This window comes from Hyaena hyaena, unplaced genomic scaffold (assembly GCF_003009895.1).
Source record: "Hyaena hyaena isolate Hyena2069 unplaced genomic scaffold, ASM300989v1 scaffold_683, whole genome shotgun sequence".
Taxonomy (NCBI): Eukaryota; Metazoa; Chordata; class Mammalia; order Carnivora; family Hyaenidae; genus Hyaena; species Hyaena hyaena.
In genome coordinates, this window is record NW_024081314.1 from 640,694 (window position 1) to 666,114 (window position 25,421).

General features: G+C 34.0%; 1 protein-coding gene and 1 long non-coding RNA gene across 3 annotated transcripts in view; one reads left to right on the forward strand and one right to left on the reverse strand.

The window, feature by feature from the left end:
* The window catches only part of SOS2 (SOS Ras/Rho guanine nucleotide exchange factor 2), an 86,176-nt gene that overhangs the window by 36,318 nt on the left and 24,437 nt on the right, over window positions 1–25,421 (reverse strand). For both annotated transcript variants that reach the window (XM_039217349.1, XM_039217350.1), the window contains exons 2-8: window positions 25,033–25,158; window positions 22,265–22,396; window positions 20,747–20,911; window positions 16,460–16,663; window positions 13,457–13,600; window positions 9,640–9,750; window positions 5,698–5,796 (exon numbers count right to left, since the gene is read on the reverse strand). In XM_039217349.1, the coding sequence (XP_039073280.1) occupies window positions 5,698–5,796; window positions 9,640–9,750; window positions 13,457–13,600; window positions 16,460–16,663; window positions 20,747–20,911; window positions 22,265–22,396; window positions 25,033–25,158 (981 nt within the window). The remainder of the gene's footprint in view (window positions 1–5,697; window positions 5,797–9,639; window positions 9,751–13,456; window positions 13,601–16,459; window positions 16,664–20,746; window positions 20,912–22,264; window positions 22,397–25,032; window positions 25,159–25,421) is intronic.
* On the forward strand, window positions 1,369–5,368 carry LOC120220286. Its single transcript, XR_005525528.1, has 2 exons — window positions 1,369–1,417; window positions 5,273–5,368. It is a non-coding gene; the product is annotated as an uncharacterized LOC120220286 (long non-coding RNA).

Below are 25,421 nucleotides of genomic sequence, written 5' to 3' on the forward strand. Positions count from 1 at the left end.
TGCCAGAGCAATCAGAAAAAGAGCAACTGTGAAAACCATCTGGACATACTCCAGATACATAAACATAGTTTGAAATACACAAAACATGAAGCTTACAAGTTGCTTTTGTTAGTAACTATAAATAAGATAACCACATAAATTATTTCATATTCTTGAATGATTAAGTTCTTAAGTTTCAGAAATGTCTAAAAGCTTGCATATGTTTGTTATATAACATAATCAAGTATACAAACTTTAGCTCCCCAATCCATCATAAACTATTCTGCAAACAGTATCTGTGAGGTTCAACTGATATTTTTTACAACATAAAATTCAACCACTGTAGTAAATATCAAGAAAACATGAAAGCCAATATTCTACCTCATTAACCCTTAGAAATAAGGCTTATAAATTTTTAACAACTCTGGCTTTACTGGATTTATCCAAAAATTTCTCTTGTATCTCACTCTCAAAATGAAGGAAAATTTACCTTGTAATAAATAATTCAGTTTGGATGATGCTCCAATATTTCTTTTTCTTTCTTTCTTTCTTTTTTTTTTTTGAAGAGAGAGAGTATGGGGGGGGTGTTGAGGGGGAAAGAGAGAGACAGAGAGAGAGAGAGGGAGAGAGAGAATCCTAAGCAAGCTCCACACTCAGCATGGAGCCCAAATGGGGCTCAGTCCCACAACTGTGGGATCATGACCTCAGCCAAAATCAAGGGTCAAACATTCACCTGAGTCACCCAGGCACCCTTCTAACATTTCAATTTGTTTGAGAAAAGAAGTCAAAGTGGAGCATTACGTAGATATTATGTACAGATTATACAGATACAAAAATATATTTATGCAAGTACAAATATGGAAAACTTGTAATTACTTCAGAAAATTTTTAAAAACTTAAACCTATTTTATGATTTTAAACTACCTTACTAGAAATTTTGTGATAAATTTTCCTCACATTCCAAGAACAGTGTGAAAACCATTCAACAATGATCCCCTTTCCTCAGCAAGGAACTGAATAAATATTCTTTGAGTTCTAGGTCGTTACCTTTTTAAAGTTTATTTATTTTTTTTAGTAATCTCTATGCCCAACATGGGGCTCAAACTCATGACCCCAAGGTCAAGAGCTACATGTTCTGACTGACCCAGCCAGGCTTTCCTAGGTCCATTACCTTTCATTTATATGTCCTAAAAATTATTCTCTAGAGCACAGAACCATCTGTGGCATTTTTTGTAGAAATCTTATTACCAAATGATCAGCAATATAAATAAATGAAGAGACTATCATTAGAAATAAAACCTTAATCTCTAGATTTTTTTCCTCTGGATTTTTTTTTCTCTAGATTAAGAAATTAAAAATTGAAAGGATGAAGGTAAAAGAGGCAAAATTCCAAAGAAGTTGGAAAAGGACCAGGGCTCAGTCATTTGGACTTCCCAAGGTGAGACATTACCAGCCAAATCACTTATTTTGCTTTTTAAAGATTTCTTACAAAAAAGATTCTTCTCAGCTCTACTCTAAAATATTTCCTTAGTAAATATGAGTATTGATGATATAAAATGCTTAATTACAGTTTTTTTTCTTACTGCTTTTGTCAATCCAAATTTCAAATTATCTCTAATAATGAGAGTACCAAAATGAGAGCTGATCTTCTATTTAGGTGTATGAGGATACTATTTCTATAGTCCACTTAGTCTTAAGGTTGCTCAAACTCACCTACATAAATGGCCATGTCATTTCTAAATATCCATGTTATAAATAAAGGCTATCAAGGGAGTTGGAAAAAAAAGAGTATTTCAAGGATATTTTAGGCTATTTAAAGCATAGGATTTCCTAGTGATCAAAGTACATAAAGCAGTGGCTCTGTTTGCCACAATCTTAGTTCACCAATTTGCTAAACATTTCCTGAATTTCAGTAAATATCAGTGAGATTTAATAAACATCAGATAAATACCCACGTTGTCTATAGACATTTGAAAGAATGTATTCTAACATCTTATGTCAGCACAGAAATTACCGTACTGAACTACTTACAAATAAGCCGTGCTCTTTCACATCGCTGTGGCTTTCTACAGGGCTACCCCTGCTCCTCCTCATCCACCTGGCAAATTAGCCTCTAGGACAGATCAAATGCCTCCTCTCTATGAAACTCTTCCTTTTTTCCCTCATATTTTCTTGAAATAATATCAAATTTATAGAAAATTTATGAAAACAGTACAAGCAATTCCTGTATAATATTAATCACCAACTTTTAATATTTTGCTACATTTCCTCCCTTATTCTGTATGAGGGTATGTGCACCATTTTTTCCCCTGAACTATCTGAGAGTAGTTTGTGATGCTATCCTTTCAGTCCCTTGCTGAGGAGGGAGAACCACTGCTAAATAGTTTTGAGATTGTTTTTGGAATACAAGGAAGACTTAAGAGATACACAAATTACTCTCAAATAGTATCATTCCCCTTCACTCCTGTAATATGCCAGCAGTGCATCTTAGAGCAAAGATACTCTTTTATGGCACAGTGATTGACTTCAAGAGATTTAACATCATGAATTTCTATTATCTAGTTTTGTGCACACCCAATTTTGTCAATGTCCTGATAATGTCCTTTAGAGTAATTTTCCCTCCAATACAGGATGCAGACATGTTCCTACTGATTGTTTAATTGGTTGACCAACTTGTAGTCCCAATTACAATGGCTAAGAGGACATAGATAGACTCCAGTGATTAACTGATGGTAAAGTAGTTAAGGCCTCAGGAAAAGTCAGGCCATCATTATTAATGATGCAGACACAGGAGCTATAAAATTAACCTTGAAGATTTTAATTTTTTTTAATGTTTTAGTTTTGAGAGAGAGTGTGAGTGATTATGAATGGGGGAGGGGAAGAGGGAGAAGGGACAGAGGATCCAAAGTGGAGTGAAAGCAGTAAACCCAATGCAGAGTTCGAACCCACGAACTGTGAGATCATGTCCTGAGCCGAAGTCACACTCAAATGACTGAGTCACCCAGGAGCCCTAACCTTGAAGATTTTAAAAACCAATCATCCAGACAGGGGAAAAAAATAAGCTTCAATTATAAAGTCAAACAAGGATTTTGAATATTGGCAAATATTAGAAGGCAATTATTAAGGCTAATGATAGGACTTCCAATTAGACATGAACATTATCCAAAAATTTTTAGGAATCTAAATATACCTATCTAGGGAAGACAAAAGAAGCCTGCAATTATTTTTGAGTTCTTTATAGATCTATTTGTTTCCAGAGAGATATTCATAATCAAACTGTTCATCTATTTGTGCTCAGAAACTTTAGCATCACATATCATGGGTAATAAGACTTCACAAAAAAAATTCTTCAGGGGGGCCTGGATGGCTCAGTTAGCTGAACATCAGACTCTTGGTTATAGCTCAGGCATGATTTCACTGTTCATGGGATAGAGCCCCACATCGGATCCTACATGGGATTCTCTCTCCTTCTCTTTGCACCTCTTCTGCTTGCACGATCTCTGTTTCTCTTAAATCAATAAACTTAAAAATAAAAAGAATTCTTGACATAACTATTCATTAGAAATCATCAAATGAATTCCTTGCCTAAGTGCCTTCAAGATACAGAGTTATTCTGGCTTTAATATTATTACTAAAGAGTTAGATGGAAAAAGTCTGAACAGGTTATCTAAACTAACAACTTGGTATCCTAAAGAAGACATACAAAATACTCAGGCAGAAAGATAGCTAGCTTCTAAAAAGCTAAATGTGGAAGGGGGTGCCTGAATGGCTCAGTGGGCTAAACATCTGAAATCCAATTTCAGCTCAAGTCATGGTCTCATGGTTCATGAGATTGAGCCTCACACTGGGCTCTCTGATGACAGCACGGAGCTTGCTTGGGATTCTCTCTCTCTCTCTGCCCCTCCCCTGCTCACACACATTCTTTCTCAAAATAAATAAGTAAATTAAAAAAAAATTTTAAGTTGCATAGGCAATTTTTACTGAGCAAGACATTTTGAAATTACAATTGAGAAAGGGAAATAATCTGAAAGTAGACAAAAGTCCTAGATGTTAGCTGGAGTCAATGAAGATCAGTAGCTATGACACTGAAATGATGCCCTGTATGGTATGGTACCCTGAAAATATCCATCTCTCTACATGCTGACTTGGGTAACAGTCCTAAAGATCAACTTAAAGTGCAAAAGGAACATGGAGTATAAAAAGAAACATGCACTGACGAACTGTGATGCTTGTCTAAAGGCAGCAGATATTCTTTTGTAACTAGGTAGTAGTGTTTTAAAGGCTCTAAGGAACAATTAATAAGGAGAAACTACCCATATTTCATCAGTGAAACTATAACCCCTAAAATAAATATAGAATATACTCAGTTTTAATTAATGCACAATAAGAAATAGAAATACGGAATGCAAAGGCAAGCCACAGAAGAGAAGATATTTAAAATGGCAAAAGACTTCAATAAAACCACAGAAGTTATCCAGAAGGCCAATAAACATATACTCAAGCTTATTAATAATCAAGGAAATATAAATTAAAAGCACCAGATACCATTATAAATATATGAGATGACCAGTAATTTAAAAGTCTGAAAATATGCATAAAGAACAACATAAACACTCATGCATTCTCTTAAGAGTGTAAACTGTACAACCCATTTTGGAAAACTGCTTGGCATTATCTGTTACATTTGAAAATACACACACCTTATAAACAAGAATTTTGTCCTTCAGAATATACTCTAGAGAAATAAAATGCATGCACACATGTATCCAGAGACATGTACAAGGATGTCCATAACAAGTATTATCAGCAATAGCAAAATACTGTTCATCAACTAGGAAAGGATACATAAATTTGCAATTTATTCAAACAATGGAAGAAAATTAAACTAGAAAAACATACGGCAACATCAATAAATTTTACAAATATGACCTTAAGAGAAGATACAAGACATAAACAATATATACAATTTGATCTAATTTATACCAAGTTCAGAAACAGGCTAACAGGCTATAAATATCTTTAGTGAAATATATATAGACGGTTAAACTGTAAAGAAAAGCATGTATGTAAGTGCCATTCAACTCAGCACTGTGGTTTCCTCTGGTGTGTTTATACATTCATTTATTATATAACATGTTTATATTTTACATTTTTCTGTATGTAATATAACTTAGTAAGTTCAATAACTTTATATTTTATTTATTAGAACCTTTAACAGTTCATATATTTTTATGTTTACTGATCTTTAAAAACAGTTCAAGTTGTACCATAATTTTTTTTATATGTTGCTTAGGTCATAGCTATGAGAGGATACTACTGTACTATACGGAAAAAAAATGTCAACTTTAAAAGTGCTTTTCTTAACGAGTTAAAACAAGATGGAAATTGAGACGAACGTTATGCATATTATTAACATAAGAGGTAAATCACTGTTACTGTGTGCCTCCAAAAACTAATGAAAGAAGTAATCTCTATATGTTAGTACTTCAAAATTCTATATTACAAAATGACAGATAAAGACAAATTTTCCTCCCTCTACCACTTGGAAATCATATGAAGACAAGAAATATAGGCTTTTCTCCATGGAAAAGAAGGTAGACATTTAAAGTACTTTATTTTTATGAACAGAAAGTATTAAAAATAATATGACCAGATCAAAAACTAGTTCTTAAGCCTCATAAATGCAAGTACTTTCAGTTCAGGAAGACTTCATCTTACCTTTAATAATTCAAAATAGTGCCAACAATGATACACAGGCACCAGCATAAGGCGTGGAAGGACGTAACGAACTGCCTCTTTAAAACCATCAGCAATGGACTGTAAAGCAAAAAGGTATAACAGTATATCTCTGGTATCAAGAATGTATAACAGCAGTGCCTAACACAAATAACTTTTTATTTAAAGTTTATGTATTTTGAGAGAAAGAGAGACAGAGAGAGAGAGGGCAAGTGGGGACGGGACAGAGAGAGAGAGGGAGAGAGAGAATCCCAAGCAGGTCCATATGGTCAGTGCAGAGCCCAATGTGGGGCTCAAACTCAGGAACCATGAGATCATGACCTGAGCCGAAGTCAGATGCTTAACCGAATGAGCCACCCAGGTGCCCCCTAACACAAATAACTTTTCAAAATACAAGATAACAGACTTAACCAAAACAATAATGGAAAGCATGTTCTATATGGAAATAAAAGTGCTATAAAATCAAGGGTTTTTTCCTCCTTTAAGTTATTAGATAGATACATTTTTTCATCTCTTATACAGTCAAAGTAACTTTCACAATAGTCCTATACAACTTTTCTTCAAAGGTTTTGGTTTTCACACCCTAAAAGAATTTTGAAAGCTACGTATCCTCTTGTACATTTTAGTATCATCATTTGAAATATTTTAGTAGTTACAAAGATGTATTTTTTTGGGATGTTGCATACTGTAGACATGGTTTAAATATGTTTCACCAATGATTAAATAAACTTCAAAGTTAGCTTATTTTAAGAAAAACATCTATCATATAACTAACTACATTGACAAAACCAATCTTCATTGTCAAAATAAACAGCTAGATCAGACAATGTCTTCAAAAAGTCTGACTGCATTTTTTTTTAATTTTTTTACAAATAGTTTATTGTCAAGTTGCTTTCCATATAACACCCAGTGCTCATCCCCACAACTGCCCATGACTGCATTCTTAAATTCAAATACACATGTAAATGTCACAGTCTGAAGTACAGAAAGTATCTGGAAGAATCCATAATTACTTCTAACATAATGCATCCAGGTATGAAAACGTCAGAAGCCTTCCCTCTCCTTTATTTCAAAGTCCAATGAAAGATGAGGTGCTTTTTGGGACGCCTGCATGGCTCAGTCGGTTAAGCGTCCGACTTCGGGTAAGATCACAATCTTGTAGTTTGTGACTCTATGCTGACAACTCAGAGTCTGGAGTCTGATTCAAATTCTGTGTCTCCCTCTATCTCTGCCCTTCCCCCTGCTCATGCTCTGTCTTTCTTTCAAAAATAAACAAACATCAACACATTTAAAAAAAAATAAGAAAGATGAAGTACTTTTCTTTTACAAAGTTAATATTCACCCCTCTAACAAACATCTTACTTCTTAATTCTCAGATAGTTAGATACGGCAAGACAGAGATATGACATGACATTTTAGCTATGAAGAGTTTTTAACACAATCACCCCACCTCCTGCTATTAGAAACCCTTTTGCTTTGCACTCAATTAACTCTCCTTCAGGAGCAAAAGTTTTGTGTTCTCCCTGGCTGGAACTCTGGCAGGTTTTTATACCTTGGATCAATGCATAATGGGAAATTAAATATTGCTAGCAAGGGTAATGTGTAAGGGAAGTTGGAAAAGAGAATGTAAAAACACAAAACAAGGTAGCAGGCAGGCTAGAAACTGATTCTCTGAAAGCTGTGCCCTTAGATCACCTGAAAAATTTTATGAATAGCTAGGGTTAGGTGTATTCCAGTTTTGAAAACTAATCATCCACAGACTAAATGATATTCTAAAATTTGTAAGAGATTTAAATCACTCGTGTTGATTTTGAATGTCATTAAGGTTGACTTATTTAAACCAGTTTTTCTCCTCATCACATAAACACAGACATCAGCAATATAGGAGGAAAGAATCTCATATGATGCTTTTTGAAAGTATCCTCATAGGCAAGGGGCCCCTGGGTGGTTCAGTCGATTAAGTGTCTGACTCTTGATTTTGGCTCTGGTCATGATTTCATGGTTCATGAGATCAGCTCCATCTAGGGCTCTGCCCAGACAGTATGGAGCCTGCTTGGGATTCTCTCTCTTCTGCTCCTCCCCTACAAACTCTCTCAAAAAATAAAAATAAACTTAAAAAAAAAAAAAGTAAAAGTATCCTTATAGGCAAACACTGCCATAATTCTCATAAATTGTTCACTGAAATTAAACTATAATTTGCTCAATGGACTTATTAACATAAGATGCACAATCAACTTATTTTCCTAAAGATTAATTTCTTTCACCAATTAATGAAAGATAGTGATGTCAATCACTCAATATATTTTCATGTATTTTATATATAATGTTTTAACTGAAACCGATGAAACTTTAAAATTAAGTCTACAAAAATCATCTACATTGTTAACACTGAAATGGCTCCTAAAGTATATTCCAAAGTGCTAATGCAATGTATATTTATAGTGTAAGAATTATAAATCACACAAGCAAATGTTTGAGTATTTAACATGTGCCAAATATGCTTAGCATATTCCTATGATTTTTATAGTTTAAAACCATAAGAGATATACATTATGATCATCATTTCACAAATGAGCAAAGTCTCAGAGATTAAGTGACTTGCTTAAGATAATACAATTACTGATTGGCCCAAAGCCAGAAGTTCTAACTCCAAAGCTCATGGTCTTAAAATGTGCTATACTACTTCTAAAAAAGTTTTTTGTTCTCCATTTTTCTTAATGAAGCATTATCTTAACTTTACACTGAATGAACCTTTTTAAGGTTTATACAGTACAAGTCAGTTTGGCCTGAAAAAGGGTTATCTAAGTCTTTAAATTTCATTTCATATCTGGAGCAAGAGCTTAAATAACTGGGTCCTAAACATTCAAATCCCACAGTAAGACCTAATAAAATAGAAATGAAACAAGAAATGCAAGGATCTTACAGGCAGACTGTCCCATTTACATAATGTTTACTTTATGGCTTATATGAATATAGAAGGTTTAGCTTAAGAAAATTTTTCCTTCACTGAATTAAATTTTGAGAATTAGGTGTCATTTTTATTCCAAGTTGACAAATTATTGAGTGCAGAGACAGTAGGGAATTCACAATAAGAAGGCAGAGGGATGGTAAGTTCAGTTTTGAACACATATTTGAAGTGCTGTGGGACATCCAAGTGACTTAGCTCAAAGGGCACTTAGCTGGTTATAGGAAAGTGTACACACACACACACACACACACAGGAAAGTGTACACACACACACACACACACACACACACACACACAGCTCAAAAGAGAGTTATGGCTTGAAAATACAAATAGGAAATTACCAGCATATAGGCAGCAGCTAAAGCAAAATGTAGAGACAAAGTTACCTAAGGAGAGCACAGAGGAGCAGAAAAGCAGGGGCTGATAATAGAAATTGGAAAATATCCACAATTAAGGAGACTAAGAAGAAGTCAAAGAAGATGAAAATGAAGACAAAGTAGTATCATGGGAGCCAAAAGGACAAGGAGGGGACTAACAGATACTGCAGGCATAAATATGAAATAAAAATATCCACTGGACTTAGATATTGCATGGGTATTACATGAGAGTATTCTCCACTCTTTATGATTTCTTATTCCTATAGGGGAAAAGATCCTGACATACCTCTGCATATTAATCTCTATATCCCAGATCTAGAATGTGCCAGATTCTTATAGTCAATCAGTATGTGTAATATGCGAAAAAAGATTTCTACATTAAGGACAGATTGAAAGAACTCAAGACAAAAAACAAGACAATCTAAAGTTTACATAAATGAACAAATTTTGAAGTGCTTGCAAATTATTTCCTTATGTGCTTTACGAAAGGATTCTAGAACTACAAATATTTGAAGGAGAAGATGGTGAAGTATTTCTTTAGTTGCTTTATAAAAAGAAAAAACATCCAATGTAAGTTTACCTGAAAGTGTAGAGCCACTGCAGGTCTGGCCATCAACTTACTGAAATGTTCATTAAATTCTGGAGACAGAATGTCCTGTGATAATGTTTCATAAGGATCAAATGCTTGCTCCTATTTTTTTAAAAAAGGAGAATGTGTTAGGTTTAAAAAGAACATCTTTTCTACTAATACGGCACAGATTACTTACTAGCAAATTTTTATCAAGTCTTCAACTAGGTTTCAGAACTTTTTGCTCTCTATTTTTAAGGGGCAAATAATGACGAGGAAATTTTTTTTAATGCAAGTAATGATCATGAGTGATAGATGACAAGGTCTTAAAATAGGTCGCTGAATCTATGGTCAGAAGTTATCAAACTATTAAAGTGCTTATGTACACTTATCCCCAGTAAATGAAGAGCAGTTATTAGTAAAAGAAGGTTGGGATTTGAAATTTCAGTAGGCTTACATAGGTTGAAATGAATTTATACCTAGGGTACTTCCAAGGAAGTGAAATGTGCTACTACTCTTTTATCCACTCTACACTTTTCAAAATTAGCAAAAGAAAGCAAAGACTATACTATACAGTAAAATAACAAAGTAGAAACTGCCCATATGATGTACAATGTTTATATTTAAATAAATTTCTATTATATGATAATAATCAGCATCCTCAATGTATAGAACTAAGAAATTTATCTCATTTTTGTATTTTAAAACACAGTATGTTTTTCAGAAAATTACAAACATTGGTGAGGATACATAGAAACTGAAATCCACATCCACTGCCAGTGGGAATATAAAATGATTAAGAAAATGGGCAGAAAATAGTTAAGTTCTTCAAAAAGCTAAACAAAAAATTACCCCATGACACAGCAATTCTACTACTGGATATATACCCAAAAGAATTGAGAAGAGACTCAAACAGCTTTGTAGTAGAGGCTGAAGTCTGGGATGGTGATCCCTCCCGTTTTGGTTTTATTTTTCAGTATTACTTTTGCTATTCGGGGTCTTTTGTGGTTCCATACAAATTTTTGGATAGTTTGTTCTAGTTTTGAGAAGTATGCTGGTGCAATTTTGATTGGAATTGCATTGAATGTGTAGAGTGCTTTAGGTAGTAATGACATCTTAACTATATTTATTCTTCCTATCCATGAGCATGGAATGTTTTTCCATTTCTTTGTGTCTTCTTCAATTTCCTTCATAAGTTTTCTATAGTTTTCATCATACAGATCTCTTGTATCCTTGGTTAGGTTTATTCCGAGGTATTTTATGGTTTTTTGTGCAATTGTGAATGGGATCAGTTTCTTGATTTCTCTTTCTGTTGCTTCATTATTGGTGTATAAAAATGCAACCGATTTCTGTACGTTGATTTTGTACCCTGCAACTTGGCTGAATTCTTGGATCAGTTCTAGTAGGCTTCTGGTGGAGTCTGTCGGGTTTTCTATGTAGAGTATCATGTCATCTGCGAAGAGTGAAAGTTTGACTTCCTCTTTGCCAATTCTGATGCCTTTGATTTCCTTTTGTTGTCTGATGGCTGATGCTAGGACTTCCAGCACTATGTTAAACAACAGTGGTGAGAGTGGACATCCCTGTCGTGTTCCTGATCTCAGGGGGAAAGCTCTCAGTTTTTCCCCGTTGAGGAGGATGTTAGCTGAAGGCTTCTCATAGATGGCTTTGATGATGTTTAAGTAGGTTCCTTCTATCCCAACTTTCAAACAGATACTTGTATGCCAGTGTTCACTGCAGCATTATCCACAATAATCAAAAGATGGAAACACCAAAAGTGTCCATCATCAAATAAATGAACAATTCATGATATATACATACAATGGAATATTACTCAGTCCTAGAAAGGGATGGAGTTCTGATACACTCCATGATATGGATGACCCCTGAAAACATATTAAGTGAAATAAGCAGACATAAAGGAACAAATATTGTTATGATTCCACTTATATCAAGTATCTAGAATCAGCAAATTCATACAGACAGTAGTTTAGAGGTTACCAGGGCTTGGGATGGAGGGAAGAAACAGGGAGTTACTGCTTAATGAATTTATTTGGGCTAATAAAAAAGTTTTGGAAAAAGGTAGTGGTAATGGTTGTATAATATTGTGAATTTAATTAATGCCACTGAATTGTACACTTAACGGTTAAAATGGCAAATTTTATGTTATATATATTTTACTACAATAAAAACAAAATAAAACTTAGAAAATACATGTTTTTGAATCATGATATCTTTAAGAGAACAGCAAACAACCAGACTACAGATTTAAAACGCTAAGATATTATAATATAAAAACTTTCTAATAAGAACCAAGGCTGAATATTTGGATTAGGTATCAGTAACTGAATCTTTCTATACTATCAGTTTCATTATCTACAAAGTGGATTTAATAAAAGTGATGTATATTTTCAAAAAAAATAGGAAGAGATTATAAAATCAGAAAATCTTTTTACATGAAAACTAAAGAAAGCACTTTTAAAACTCTGTTTTCCAAAACCAGTAAAAATGCCCAATGAGTATAAAAGATGTTCAACATGATGAGTTTTAAAAAATTAAAGCAAATTAAAGAATGAGGTACTTTTTTTTTTCGCATTACACTGGCTAAAATGAATAGAATAACACCTGGATTTAGAGAAGGTATGGGGGAAAAAAAGAGCCACAAATACTAGAATTTACCTGTAAATAAATTTCACAAAATGTTTCCAAGTTCTAAAAATTTCCAAGTCTCTAGTACTACAATTCCATCCCTAGGAATACATCCTAAAATAATTATTAGACTATGAAAACAACATAAATGTTTGTTGCAGTATTGTTTACAGTAATAAAAAATGGAAACAACTTACATTTAGAAACTTACATGCTTATTAATAGTAAGGAATTAAAATATGTTATGGTGTCTCCATACAACATTATTAATTCAGACTTCAAAACAGCGTTGAAGGAAGGGTAGAGGGACTAGAGAAATAGGTGAAGGGGATCTGAGACACAAACATCCAGTTATAAAGGGAGCAAATCCCGGGATGAAAAGTATGGTATAGGGAATATAGTCAATAATATTATAATAATGTTGTATGGTGACAGATGACAACTACACATAATAGCAGTGAACACTGTGTAATGTATAGAATTGAATTTCTATGTTATACACATGAAACTAATGTAATGTATGTCAACTAAACTTTAACTAATATATAAAAAATTATGTGGAAGTCTATTTATTAACATGGAAAGTGTTCATGATATATTGAGAACAGATTATATAATAGTAACAGCCTATTTTTATAAATAAATGAGTTTGTATATACATGCAGAAAAACATTTTTAAGAATTAAATAATATATGTTATAAGGTGTTACAAAATGGAGTGATTTTCATTTTATTTGCCTTTGTTTCCCTGAATATTTTTACAATGAGCTACATTACTTTTATAATCATTTAAAAGACAAAATGATTTTTACTTTGGGGAAAAAAACTGAAATATAAACTTCCTTTTCAATTTCTGGAAATTAAGACCAAAATCTACAAAAGCTAAATAGCTATGGTCAATAAAATTTATTTTCGTTCACCTTTGATACATGTGCCACTAAAAAAAAATCCTAAATGCTACTACTCAACCAACTTTCACTATAATCAGCATCATAAATACACTATAAAATGTGTCACTAAAAACATAAACAATGTAATGTTAGTTTGCTACTGGTTAAACCTTAAGTATTTTTTCATAGTAGTCAGCAATATCCTCTAATTTTCACAAAGAATATCTTACTAAATTTCTTAATACACCATTTAGGACTTTAATGAGAATTATAACGTAGTTTTGTAAACTTACTTCTGCCAAATCTTCAAAACAGCTGCCAGCTAATGGATGAGGGCTACTTTCATCAGTCATTTCAACTGTGTCTTCAATCAGACCTAGAAGTTTCATAGTCAATTCATGTATATCTGAAATGTTACTGAAAATCCTTTCAATATCCTGAAAAAAAGAAAAAGGTTAAGATATGTAAGGTAGAAATTCTGTTTAAAAATTATAAAATATAGGGGCGCCTGCTTCGGATTCTGTGTCTCCCTCTCTCTCTGACCCTCCGCTGCTCATGCTGTTTCTATCTCTCTCTCAAAAATAAATAAAATATTTAAAAAAATTATAAAATATAATGTAATATAAGTGTTATGGATGTATTTTCACTCAATGCATACTAATATATTATAAGACATATAATATATTCTGTAACAAAGCAAAAGTTCATCATGAACACAGAAATGAAATTAAAAACCTCCTGGATTACAGAGAGTAAATTCGCTGTGAAATACAGATTGTAGATAGTTTTGTTTAACAATTCTAAAATCTCATACTGTGGATGAATCTAAGCAACGCTTTACATAAAAAAAATCCTGGCATTTAAGTATTTTAAAATTGGTTAAGAGGCTAAAAATCTTGATCAAGGTCTTATAGAGCCGGCTAATGACAGATGCTGGGATCAACATGAAGGTTTGATTCTTAACCCAGATATAACTCAGTTTCACAATTTGCGGTCAGCCTATCTCCTGGATTTGAGGAGAAATCAAAGACTTCATTCAAGCTTCCATGTGTGAATTACATCAGGATTAAGAAATGTTAAGTCCTTTGGACACAAACAGACCATATGATTGTGCAGGTTATGGCCAGCTATCATTCACTCTTCCATCTTTTTTTTTTTTTAATTTTAATTTTAAGTAATCTCCAAACCCAACGTGGGGCTCAAATTTACAATGCCAAGATTAAGAGTACCATGTTCCATCAACTAAGCCAGCAAGGTGTTCCCACTCTTTCATCTTGCAATGGAAACATCATAGGCTATAGAACCTGACAGACCTCAGCATGGATCTTGGCCCCATATTTGCTAGATAAATGACTCTGGGTTAGGCACTTACTATGTTTCAGGCACTATTATAAGTACTTGGCTTGTAATCTCATAACAGCTTTATTAGATAGGTACTGTCATTATCCTCATTTTTTCAAATGAGGAAACCAGCTCAGTTAAGTAATTTGCTTAGCATCACACAGCTGGTATACTAACATCTACCCTCATAAGGTTCTTAGCAGGATTAAATAGATGATTTCTACAAAGTGCTCCTGGCATATATTAGGTCCTCCACAAATGTGAGTTTTTTGAAGACACAAAGGTAGAACTCAAAGGAGTAAATTAAGATTAGTTTTAAGTCATTCATTCCTTTATCAAATATTTGCTGAGTACTATACTCTGATCTCAGATGGTCTTTATCTCAAAAGTTTACAGTCTTGGGGCGCCTGGGTGGCTAAGTAGGTTAAGCGTCTGACTTCGGCTCAGGCCATGATCTCACGGTTCATGGGTTCGAGCCCCGCGTCAGGATCTGTGTTGACAGCTAGCTCGGAGCCTGGAGCCTGTTTCAGATTCTGCGTCTCCCTCTCTCTCTGACCCTCTCCTGCTCACGCTGTCTCTCTCTCTCTCCCCAAGGGAAATAAAAAAAGTTTACAGTCTTTTGAGATTAAAAAAAAATACAGTGGAAATAATATAGTAAATATAGATAAGTTATATCTAAAAACTTAAAAAGGTATGGATAATTCATATCTAAATGCTAGAAAAAGGAGAAAAAGGGATTGTTTCCTTCTCTTGAGCCTTCAGTATAATAGAAATTTTCTATCAAATCAGCACTAATTCAATGAAAAGAGACCCCATAAAAATTAATTCCTGAGTAACGAAAACTAATGGGACACAGAAAAGGCAAAGGAAATCAGCATCTGTTAGGTTTTTACTCTTAAATAAAATCCAGTGATACGGCGCTATAAAAGAACTCAAATTCAGGTTCAACATCTGTAACTAACTGACCAAGTCATAACCATTCTGTGGCAGTTTCCTTACCAGTAAGTTAGTGATGATAATACTCAGAGGAGTATTACAAGGGCATATAAGATAGGACAGTACTTTGAAAATTACAAAATGCTGATTATTTAAGTCCAGTGGGAGTTATTATATTATCAAACATTAAACTAAACATATGTACTTAAAAAAAGAAAGAAAGAAAAGGACAGATATCAACTAAAAAACCTTAAATTATCACTGAAACTCACGCTTTTGGAAAAGAATCAAAGAGGCAAAATCACCTCTTAAACAGTCAGCTGTGTCTGCACATTCATTCACATAATAGTTATTGAAGGGGTGGAAATTAAGAAAGAAGGCTGAGTACTTAAAGTGAAGGGCAGACACACAGACATCTAAGGAAAAATAAACCATGGGATTAAAGAAGGAAAGAAAAAAAATCTTCTTTAAAAAGACAGCATTTATCTAGCTGGATTCCTCAAGCTGACTCCAGATGCTACAGAGGTTAACAAAATGACAAGACTCCCATCCTATGCACATCCCTCCTGTCCCATTTTCCCAACAGCAGCTCTACCTGTGTTTATGTGGCATTCTGCATAAACTTCTTTCTTAACAAGTTCCACTGTTAAAACTTCAAGCCTCTGCCTTAAAGTATTTACCAAAAGACATGAAAAAGTATTAAGTCTTTCTTTTCTAGACCATACATCTTTTTCATGATCTTCAAATGAAAGACTATAAACCTTAAATAGTGCATAGCAGAAAAAGGTTTCATTCCAGTGTAGTCCCCCTTTCTAATAAGGGCAGCTGTATGCACTTGTGTCTATCATTGCCACTGGCCTTAATGTAGTATAACAATTCACATATTTTAAAAACTATAAATACCACATAAAAGAATGCTATTTTACATACTCATGAAGTATAAAAAGTTACTATTTATGGTTTTAAGCAGCTATTTAACTTTTGGGGTACATAGCATTTCAAACAAAAAAAGTACTTACAGAAGGTTTAAACAGCTTTCTGTCAGAAAGAAAGGCTTCTCGAAACACTTTTATAATCATATTTAATTCCCGTAGATATTGCCTTTCTTCTGCAATTTCAGTTCTGACAAGGTCATAGTAGTTTAATTCACCTGAAGAACTAGGTTCATCTTCACAGAGAGAAACCAAACCTATGTCATCCTGATCAAACATGTCCATCAAAACCTGAGAAATATAAATCAATAATATATAAACTTATTTTTCTCACTTTTATTAAATGGTCTCAAGGTACCTGGAATTAAAACATTATTAAACAATGAGAGTTGTGTGTATTACAGGCTAATTTATATAAGAAAATTCAAATAACAGAAATATGAAAAGTTGAAGGGAAAATGTTCAAATAAAAATAAATATTTATGGAAAAAAGATAAACCTAACAGTGAAATATATGTGTGTATACATATATGTGTGTGTGTATATACATACATACACATAAATAAACACACATATATAATAGCAAAAAAGCATACTTCTGAGGAACAACAATCTGAGCCACTTACTCACCTGTGATTACCGACAAGTTATATATTCTTCTGAAAGCAGATTCCTCATATGTAAAATGTAACTGATGAAAAAATTCAATGAGATAATGTACGTAAAATGTATACTATTATGTCTGGCAAATAGTAGGCATTCAAAACAGTAGTAGTTCCTTGTCCTATTGTAAGGAAGGCTGTATGCACTTGGAGAAAATGAAAGGATGCTATCATAGGAGCACATGATAGAGCACAGTGTGATGCTCTTCTAATGCCTATTTACTATACCAATAACTGGTATTATGGTGAGCTAAGAAAAGGTGCCTACACCAGTGCTGAAAGATAGGACTCTCAGATTAGTTACATACAGAAGTGATCAAATAAAATATATTAAGAAAAATGGGAGCCAGATTTCTTACTGTCAGAAAAGGCAGTTACAAATATGAAAAAAGAGGAAGCTAAAATGAACCCTATGGTATTAGTTTTGGATTGATCTGTGAATTCATATAAAGACAGATAACACTTTTTTGGTAGACACAAAGTAGTCCTTGAGTTAGAAGGGTAAGCCCAAGAGAGGGGCACCTGGATGGCATAATCGGCTAAGTGTCCAACTCTTGATTTTGGCTCGGGTCATGATTTCATGGTTCGTGGGTTCAAGACCAACATCAGGCTCTGTGCTGGCAGTATGGAATCTGCTTGGAATGCTCTTTCCCTTTCTCTCTGCCCCTACCGGGTTCCCACTCTCTCTCTCAAAATAAATAAACTTAAAAAAAAAAAAAAAAGAAGAAGAAGAAGCCTAAGCCTAAGAGAAGGGTAAAGCAGACTTCCCAAAAATGTTCTATCTCAAAATTGTTCTACCCACTCAAAAATAGATAAATAAAATACTATCTTTTAAGCAGAACTAAATTACCACATTACAGGCCCACCTCCCCCTAAATGTAGATTAGTGCTAACATCCCACCCATGTTGGAAAATAAGCAACTTGTGTTAGTTTTCTTGGGCTGCCATAAAAACAAAAAGATGGAGAAGAAATAAATAGGTATGTGCATGCATGTATATAATGTATATAATGTATATACACACACATGCCCCAACTCTGGTCTCTAAGAGACCAGAGCATTTACACTCTGAGAGCTTATGTAGCACCCAGATCTTGGTTTCCAAATACCATTCTCCACTAAAAGGAACCTGGAGTTTTTAGAAAATAACTAATTCCAGGCTTAAACAGCATGAAAAGAAAAGTTGAACCTGGAGTATCTGTCAAAAGAAAGCATTCAAAAGATACAGACAGAGAAACCAACTTGAAGGAGCTCTCACTGGCCAGATCTAGGACAATCAGAATATCAAAACAAGTAATGAAATAACAGATGACATCACATTAAATAAGAGTCCATGAGTCTATATTAAAATAAATGAATACATTTCATGTACAATGAGGAATAAGATATTCAATCTCAAAATATTCCACAAAATATTTATTAATTACAAAGGGGAAAATAATATTTCAAGCAAAGAAGCCCGGAAGACAACCCCTTAATCAAGTGATCTAAATGAACAACATCAGTAATTGTACACATCAAACTTATGTGGCATGTGAGAAATACAATGAGAAGAGTACAGCATTACTTCTATGATATTTCTGCCAAAGATCTAATAAAGACAAAATATCAGAAAAAACTAAAGTAAGGGACATTTTAAACAATAACTAGTGTAATCCTCAAAAGTATCAAGGTCAAAAAAGTTAACAAAGAATGAGGAATTATTCCAGACTGAAGGATACATGACTGATTCTGGATAAGACCATTTTCCTATAAAAGTCATCAGTGGGACAACTGGCAAAACCTGAAAATTAGTCTGAAAATTAGTATAATGTATCAAAATTTCCTGGATTTTGATTGTTAGACTGTAGTTGTGCAGAAGAATGTTTTCATTTGTAGGACACACTAATTTATGTTGGCAAATTACTCCTCAAGTGGTTCAGGGCACAGGGAAGTACCTTTTATTGTACTTGTAACTTTTCTAAAAGTCTGAGATAGAAAAGTAAAAAAAAAAAGTCTGCAATCATAATTTTAGAAGTCAAAATAGATATATCAAGGAATTTCTACTATGAAATTTCAGTGAAAAATCATTTTTGAGACTACAGCAGATCTGAACCATAATTGCAAATCAGGATCACCTGGGATGCTTTCAGGCTATTTCAAGGCTTAGAATTCTAACCCAGGCCAAGAAAAACAGAAACTCTGGGAGTAAGATACAGTTATCAGTATTCTTTAAAAGTTTTCTTGTAATTCTGTTTTACAAAGGAGAGAACCACTGGCATGCGACAGCTGGAAAACAGTGTGGAGACTCCTCAAACAATTAACAACAGGACTCCCCCATGACCCATAGCACTGCTAGGAATTTACCCAAGGGATATAGAAATGCTGATGCATAGGGGCACATGCATCCCAATGTTCACAGTGCACTCTCAACAATAGCCAAAACATGGAAAGAGCCTAAGTGTCCATCAACTGATGAATGGATCAAGAAGACGTGGTTTATCTATACGATGGAATACTATATGGCAATGAGAAAGAATGAAATCTGGCCATTTGCAGCAACATGGATGGAACTTGAGGGTGTTATGCTGAGCGAAATAAGTCAGGCAGAGAAGGGCAGATACCACATGTTTGCACGCATAGGATGATTAGGAGGAACTTAACAGAAGACTATGGGGGAGAAGAAGCGGAAAACTAGTGGGGGAGAGGGAGGGAAGCAAACCATGAGAGACTCGTGAATGCCGAGAACAAACAGAGGGAAGATGGGGGTGGGGGGGAGGAGAAGGGGGGTGATGGGCATGGAGGAGGGCACTTGTGGGGATGAGCACTGGGTGTTATATGGAAACCAAGTTGACAATAAACTATTTTAAAAAATAAAATAAATAAAAGCTTTCTTGTAATTTTGTTGTACAAAGGAGAGAACCACTGCCATGTCCTAGGGGTTACTTACTCTTAGTGGTTTAATTTAGGCATCTTCTCAGTGAAGTGTTCCTGGTCTCCCCCATGCCAGAGTTCAACATTTTCTATACAGCACCTTTGACTTCTAATAGTTTTAATCACACTGTACTGCAATTTTTTAATATTCTTATTTCCCACTAAAATAAACTCTTTCTAACACAGGGACTGCCGTCTTATTCAGTGTTGTATCGTCAATGCTCAGGACAGTGACTGGCATATAAAATACACCCAAAAATGTTCATTTAAAAAGTAAAATAAGAAGAAAAAGTAGAAAAAAGGAGAGAGGAAAATAAATAAGAGACTCCATTTCTTCGCCCAGTAGCTTACAGCCAGGAAGGGAAAAGGTAACTAACAAAAAAATTTATCACAGGGAAGAAACATTAGTACTGAAGTCTTTTGCTCTCTACTTGTGCCCTGAAGTATGTTTTTCGAAATTACTTCTATTTAAAAGTACCTGAATGCTCTGACTACATTCTCTTCGTATATTCTCTTTCTAAAAAGGTAAAACTCAAACTATGTTTCTTAAACTTGTTTGAGGCTTTGGATGGCTTTTTCCTGTAGATAAAAGACTCTTAATTGGGGTGGGGAGGAAGGGATTCTCATCCCATCATATGCTAAAACCTGGAAATATCATGGTTTATCTAAAAAGCTAGCATTTTTATGTCTTCCAATACAAGGAATTATAAAAATTACTAATATAATCATGTATAAAAAAGATAGAGGTGACATATAGTCACTATTATTCAAGTTAAGCTTAAATACCTTTTAACACTTACCTTATCTGCACACATTGACACTTTAATGTCCTGCTGAGATATTTCATAATGTCGGATATTAAAAACATAATTACCAGCCAACTTCAAAATATCAGCTGAGATATACTCTAGTACAGCCACAATATACAGGGATACATGATAGTCCACTTTGTACCCTAAAACTTCCTGTGGAAAAAATAAACAATTTAATTCCAAAAAATGGCACTGCCAAGTATCAGTTAAAAACTTAAAATAGGGGTGCCTGGGTGGCTCAGTCGGTTGGGCGTCTGACTTCAGCTCAGGTCATGATCTCACAGTTTGTGGGTTTGAGCCCCACGTTGGGCTCTGTGCGGACAGCTAGCTCAGAGCCTGGAGCCTGCTTCTGATTCTGTGTCTCCCTCTCTCTCTGACCCTCCCCTGCTCACCCTGCCTCTCTCTCTCTCTCTCAGAAATAAATAAAACATTAAAAATTAAAAAAAAAACTTAAAAAACTATCCAACATTCTTGCTTATAAGAACTTTCTATAAACCAAATGTCTAAACTTACAGGTATCAAAGGATATAGAATGAGCCATTCATCTCAGTATCAAAGGCCTTTTCTTTTTTTAAAGAGACATCTACTCTAACAAATCTGCCTTTAGTATCAAGCAAGAAGAGATTATTGATTCCAATATAGAAATCTTGGCCAGGACTTCACGGAAAACCTCTTAAATTAATAGATTACCCGAAATCCATTTGACAAATATCTATCTTCAAGGACCTGTAACCAGTATTTCCAAATGACAGTGGTTTTTATTGAGGGGAGGATGGGTGCATGTGACGGAGGTTAGTTGGGGGGGTGTCTAAAAATTGCTACCCAGGGGCATTTAAATCCATATACAACAAGTATTCTCTATTGACTAAATAATATTCCCTAGTCTACTTTTTCCAGTGTAGATAGCTGTGATAAATATAGGTAAATTTGAAAACAGTCCTGAACTCACCATAGCTTTTGACAATATATATTTTCTTTTCTTTTTTTTTTAATTTTTTTAAAATTTATTATTTCTAGGAGAGAGAGAGAGAGACAGCACGAGCAGGACAGGGCCAGAGAGAGGGAGTCACAGACTGAAACAGGCTCCAGGCTCTGAGCTGGCAGTCAGCACAGAGCCCGACGCGGGGTTCGAACCCACGAACCGCGAGATCATGACCTAAGCAAAAGTTGGACGCTTAACTGACTAAGCCACCTAGGCGCCCCGACAATATATATTTTCTTAATCAACAAAATGTTGAGAGTCAGTCAGGGGTAGTACTCATCAGAAGATGACACAAAGATGCGTTATTGCTTACCATTAACTTTTAATGTTTGAAAAGCAATCTGATTTTATCAGAGTGTATTAATTTTTATTTGTACACACATTAAGAAATATATATATGTATATGTACAAGTATACACACATACACATGCACAGACTAACATAGGCCACATTATATAAATACATTAATACTTTATAAAGTGTTATTTGTTATAAAGAATGTCCCTTATGTTTGTTTTTATTACCTTCAATGAAGGATGGATTTTGTCCACAGGCAGTAAGAGAGGATTTCTTCGTTTTCGTTTCTCTATGGCAGATTGTGCATCAGCAATAGCCCATTTGTCAATTGGATGAGGAAAGGTCTTCTGAACGCGTTCCTGTTAATATCACAGCAGTACTATTGTTAATTAAAGTGTTCATAACTAGAAAACTCATACAAAACTAACCTTTATAATCATCTTTAATCCTACTACTTAATAGTGACACATGTTTTGATTCCTGTAATAACTATTTTTTTAAAAGGATCAACAAGATTGTTTAAGATTTTTTTCCACATAATTCCCATAAATAAAGATAAAGGTGAACTTTAAATAAAAAGCTAAAAGCATAAGCATAAATAAAATGGAACTGGAACTAGGGAAAAGCAGTAACATTAGGAGAGATTAAAGCCAGCATGAAATGTTCATCAGCGATTTTACAGTAAGGTTTCTAGGGTTAAAATTATTTACCCGGCAGAAGTTGTTAACTCATTATTAGTAATTATTATGCACTCACTCTCCTTTTGCTAACCTTAGAGCTTTAATAGAAAGACTTTTTTAAAAAGAAGAAATGTCATGTGCCTTTTAGGGGATCAAGTAGGTCACAAAGCTCAGAATGGCTTAAGGAAACAGATCTCTTGGCAAAAACAACCTAAGCCTTACAGGTTACTATTATGGCTTATCTAATCAAAATTTAACCAGTGGTTGGCATGAATAATGAGCACTAATGATAACTGAATCAAACTCCAAGTTTTAGGACTTTATATTTTAAAATTATATTCTCATCTTTTAGCATATTTAACTATTGAGAAGTTGGCTTCTCTATACTTAAATGTCTAACTCTTAGAGCTGAGACTAGGAAAACAAATGCTTTAATTCCCAGAGTCCCTGAAAATATTAATAGCTCAATTACTCCAAATTAAGATTTTCCTTCGTACTAGAAGTTGTTGCCTTATTTTAGAAACAATATTCAAAGGAAAGGTGATGTAAATAGTATAATAAAAAAGTTAATTTTTGAAAGCTGTACTGACAGGTATTTTTAAAAATCTAAAAATACTCCCATGTAACTGAGCCAAAACAAATATTTTAGCACTAATTCACACAATCTTTTAGAGGTCTGTGTATGCGTGTTAATCAAATAGTTTTACTAGTCCTTTACTGAAGTAGTATTTATATGCAGTAATATGCACAGATCTTAAGTGTACAATTCAACAAGTTTTTAAAAATGCTTACACCTGTGTAACTATCACTTTAATAAAGATTCTAACATCTCACTCTCCACCCCTCATAGACACATCCTGACTCTATCACCATTAATTTTAGCTGTTTCTGAACTTCACAGAAATGTATCCTACCATATGTATTCTCTGAAGCTTGGCTTTTTTTGTTCTATATAATGTCTGAAGTATAGCTATGTTATTGCACATATCAATAGCCCATCTTTCATTTTATTAATGAGTAGTATTCCATCTTGTAAATCAACCATGATCTGTTCATTCATCTTCTTGTGATGGAAATTTGAGTTGTTTTCAATTTGTGGCTATTATGAATAAAACTGCTTGGATATTCATGTAAAAGTCTCTTTGTGAACATGTACTTTCATTTCTCTAGGTTAAATACTTAGGAGTAAAACTGCTGGGTCACAGGCTACATATACCGTATATTTAACTTTATAAGACACCTTTAAAAGAATAAGTAAACATTGAAACTTTATAAGAAACTTTAACTTTACAAGAAACTTTATAAGAAACTTTCCAAAGTGGTTTTATTGTTTATATTCCTACTAGCAATGTGCTCAGCATTGCAGTTATGCTACATCTCATTTGGTGTTATTAGTCTTTAATTTCATCCCTTGAAAGAGGTGTGAAATGATATCTCATAGTGGTTTTAATTTCTATTTTCCTGTGATTTAAGAGCTTGAGCACCTTTTTCAGGTGCTTATTGGCCATTAGCATATCTTCTTTTTATGAAGCATCTGTTCAAGACTTTTATCCATCTGAGGGAAGAAGGGGATCTTTTTATTATTGATTTGTAGGAGTAAACATATTGTATATACAAGTCCTTTGTAAGGAGTATATATCACAAACATTTTCTCCTGGTTTTGACTCATACCTTTTTCACTTTCTCAGTAATTTTATTCTTTAATACTTAACTGTGTTTTAAGTTCTCTGGGGAAAAAAATTGCTTAACGCCAGGTTAAGCAGATATTCTCCTGCATTCTCTTCTAAAACTTTATAGTTTCAGCTTTATGTTTAACACTATGATCTGTCTTGGAGCAACTGGGTGGCTCAGTTGGTTAAGTGTCCAACTTTGGCTCACAGTTCATGAGTTTGACCCCATGCCAGGCTCTGTGCTGACAGCTCAGAGTTTGAAGCCTGCTTTAGATTGTGTGTCTGTCTCTCTGCCCTCTCTCACTCATGTTCTGTCTCTCTGTCTCTCAAAAATAAACAAACATTGGGGAAAAAAAATTTAAAAAAGACTATGATCTGCCCTGAATTAATTTTTATGTGAAATAGGTTTCAAGGGTTTTTCTCCCATAAATTTATTCAGTTTTTTTTTGTTTTTTCTTGCTGAAAAACTTTCCTTTCTCCATTGATGTGCCTTGATATCTTTGTTGAAAATGAACTCAGCACATATCTATCCCACATATGATTTTAATGGTTTTAGTTTCCGCAATAATTCAGAATGATATAGATTTAAAAATTAATTTGCATAATGATTCAGTGACCTTTTTGAAATACCAGAATAGTTTTTACCTCCACATCTTGAACAGTCCTTGGTTGAGCCATGCATAATTTATTGAGCAGCTGAAAAATCAGCTCTTCAATATAATAGAGAGACTCTTCATTAGCTGAGAGATTGGGATGTACTTGCTCCTGAACCTTTAAAAAAAGAAAGTTCTCAGTTAAAGTACAGGCCAAATTGTTAATGATAAAGGCAAGAGAATTTTACTTATAATTAATAATATTTTACTAGAGTAGTCATTCAAATACAGACATAAAATACAAAAAAAGTAGGGGGGAAAACCCACCTCTATTTGTCGTTCTCTGTAAACTTTCCTGAACCTAGAGAGTAGGGCTTCTTAAGCTTTTTTATAGTTTATGAAAATCTATTGAAAGCCACTGGCCCCTCTCTACTCTTTAAT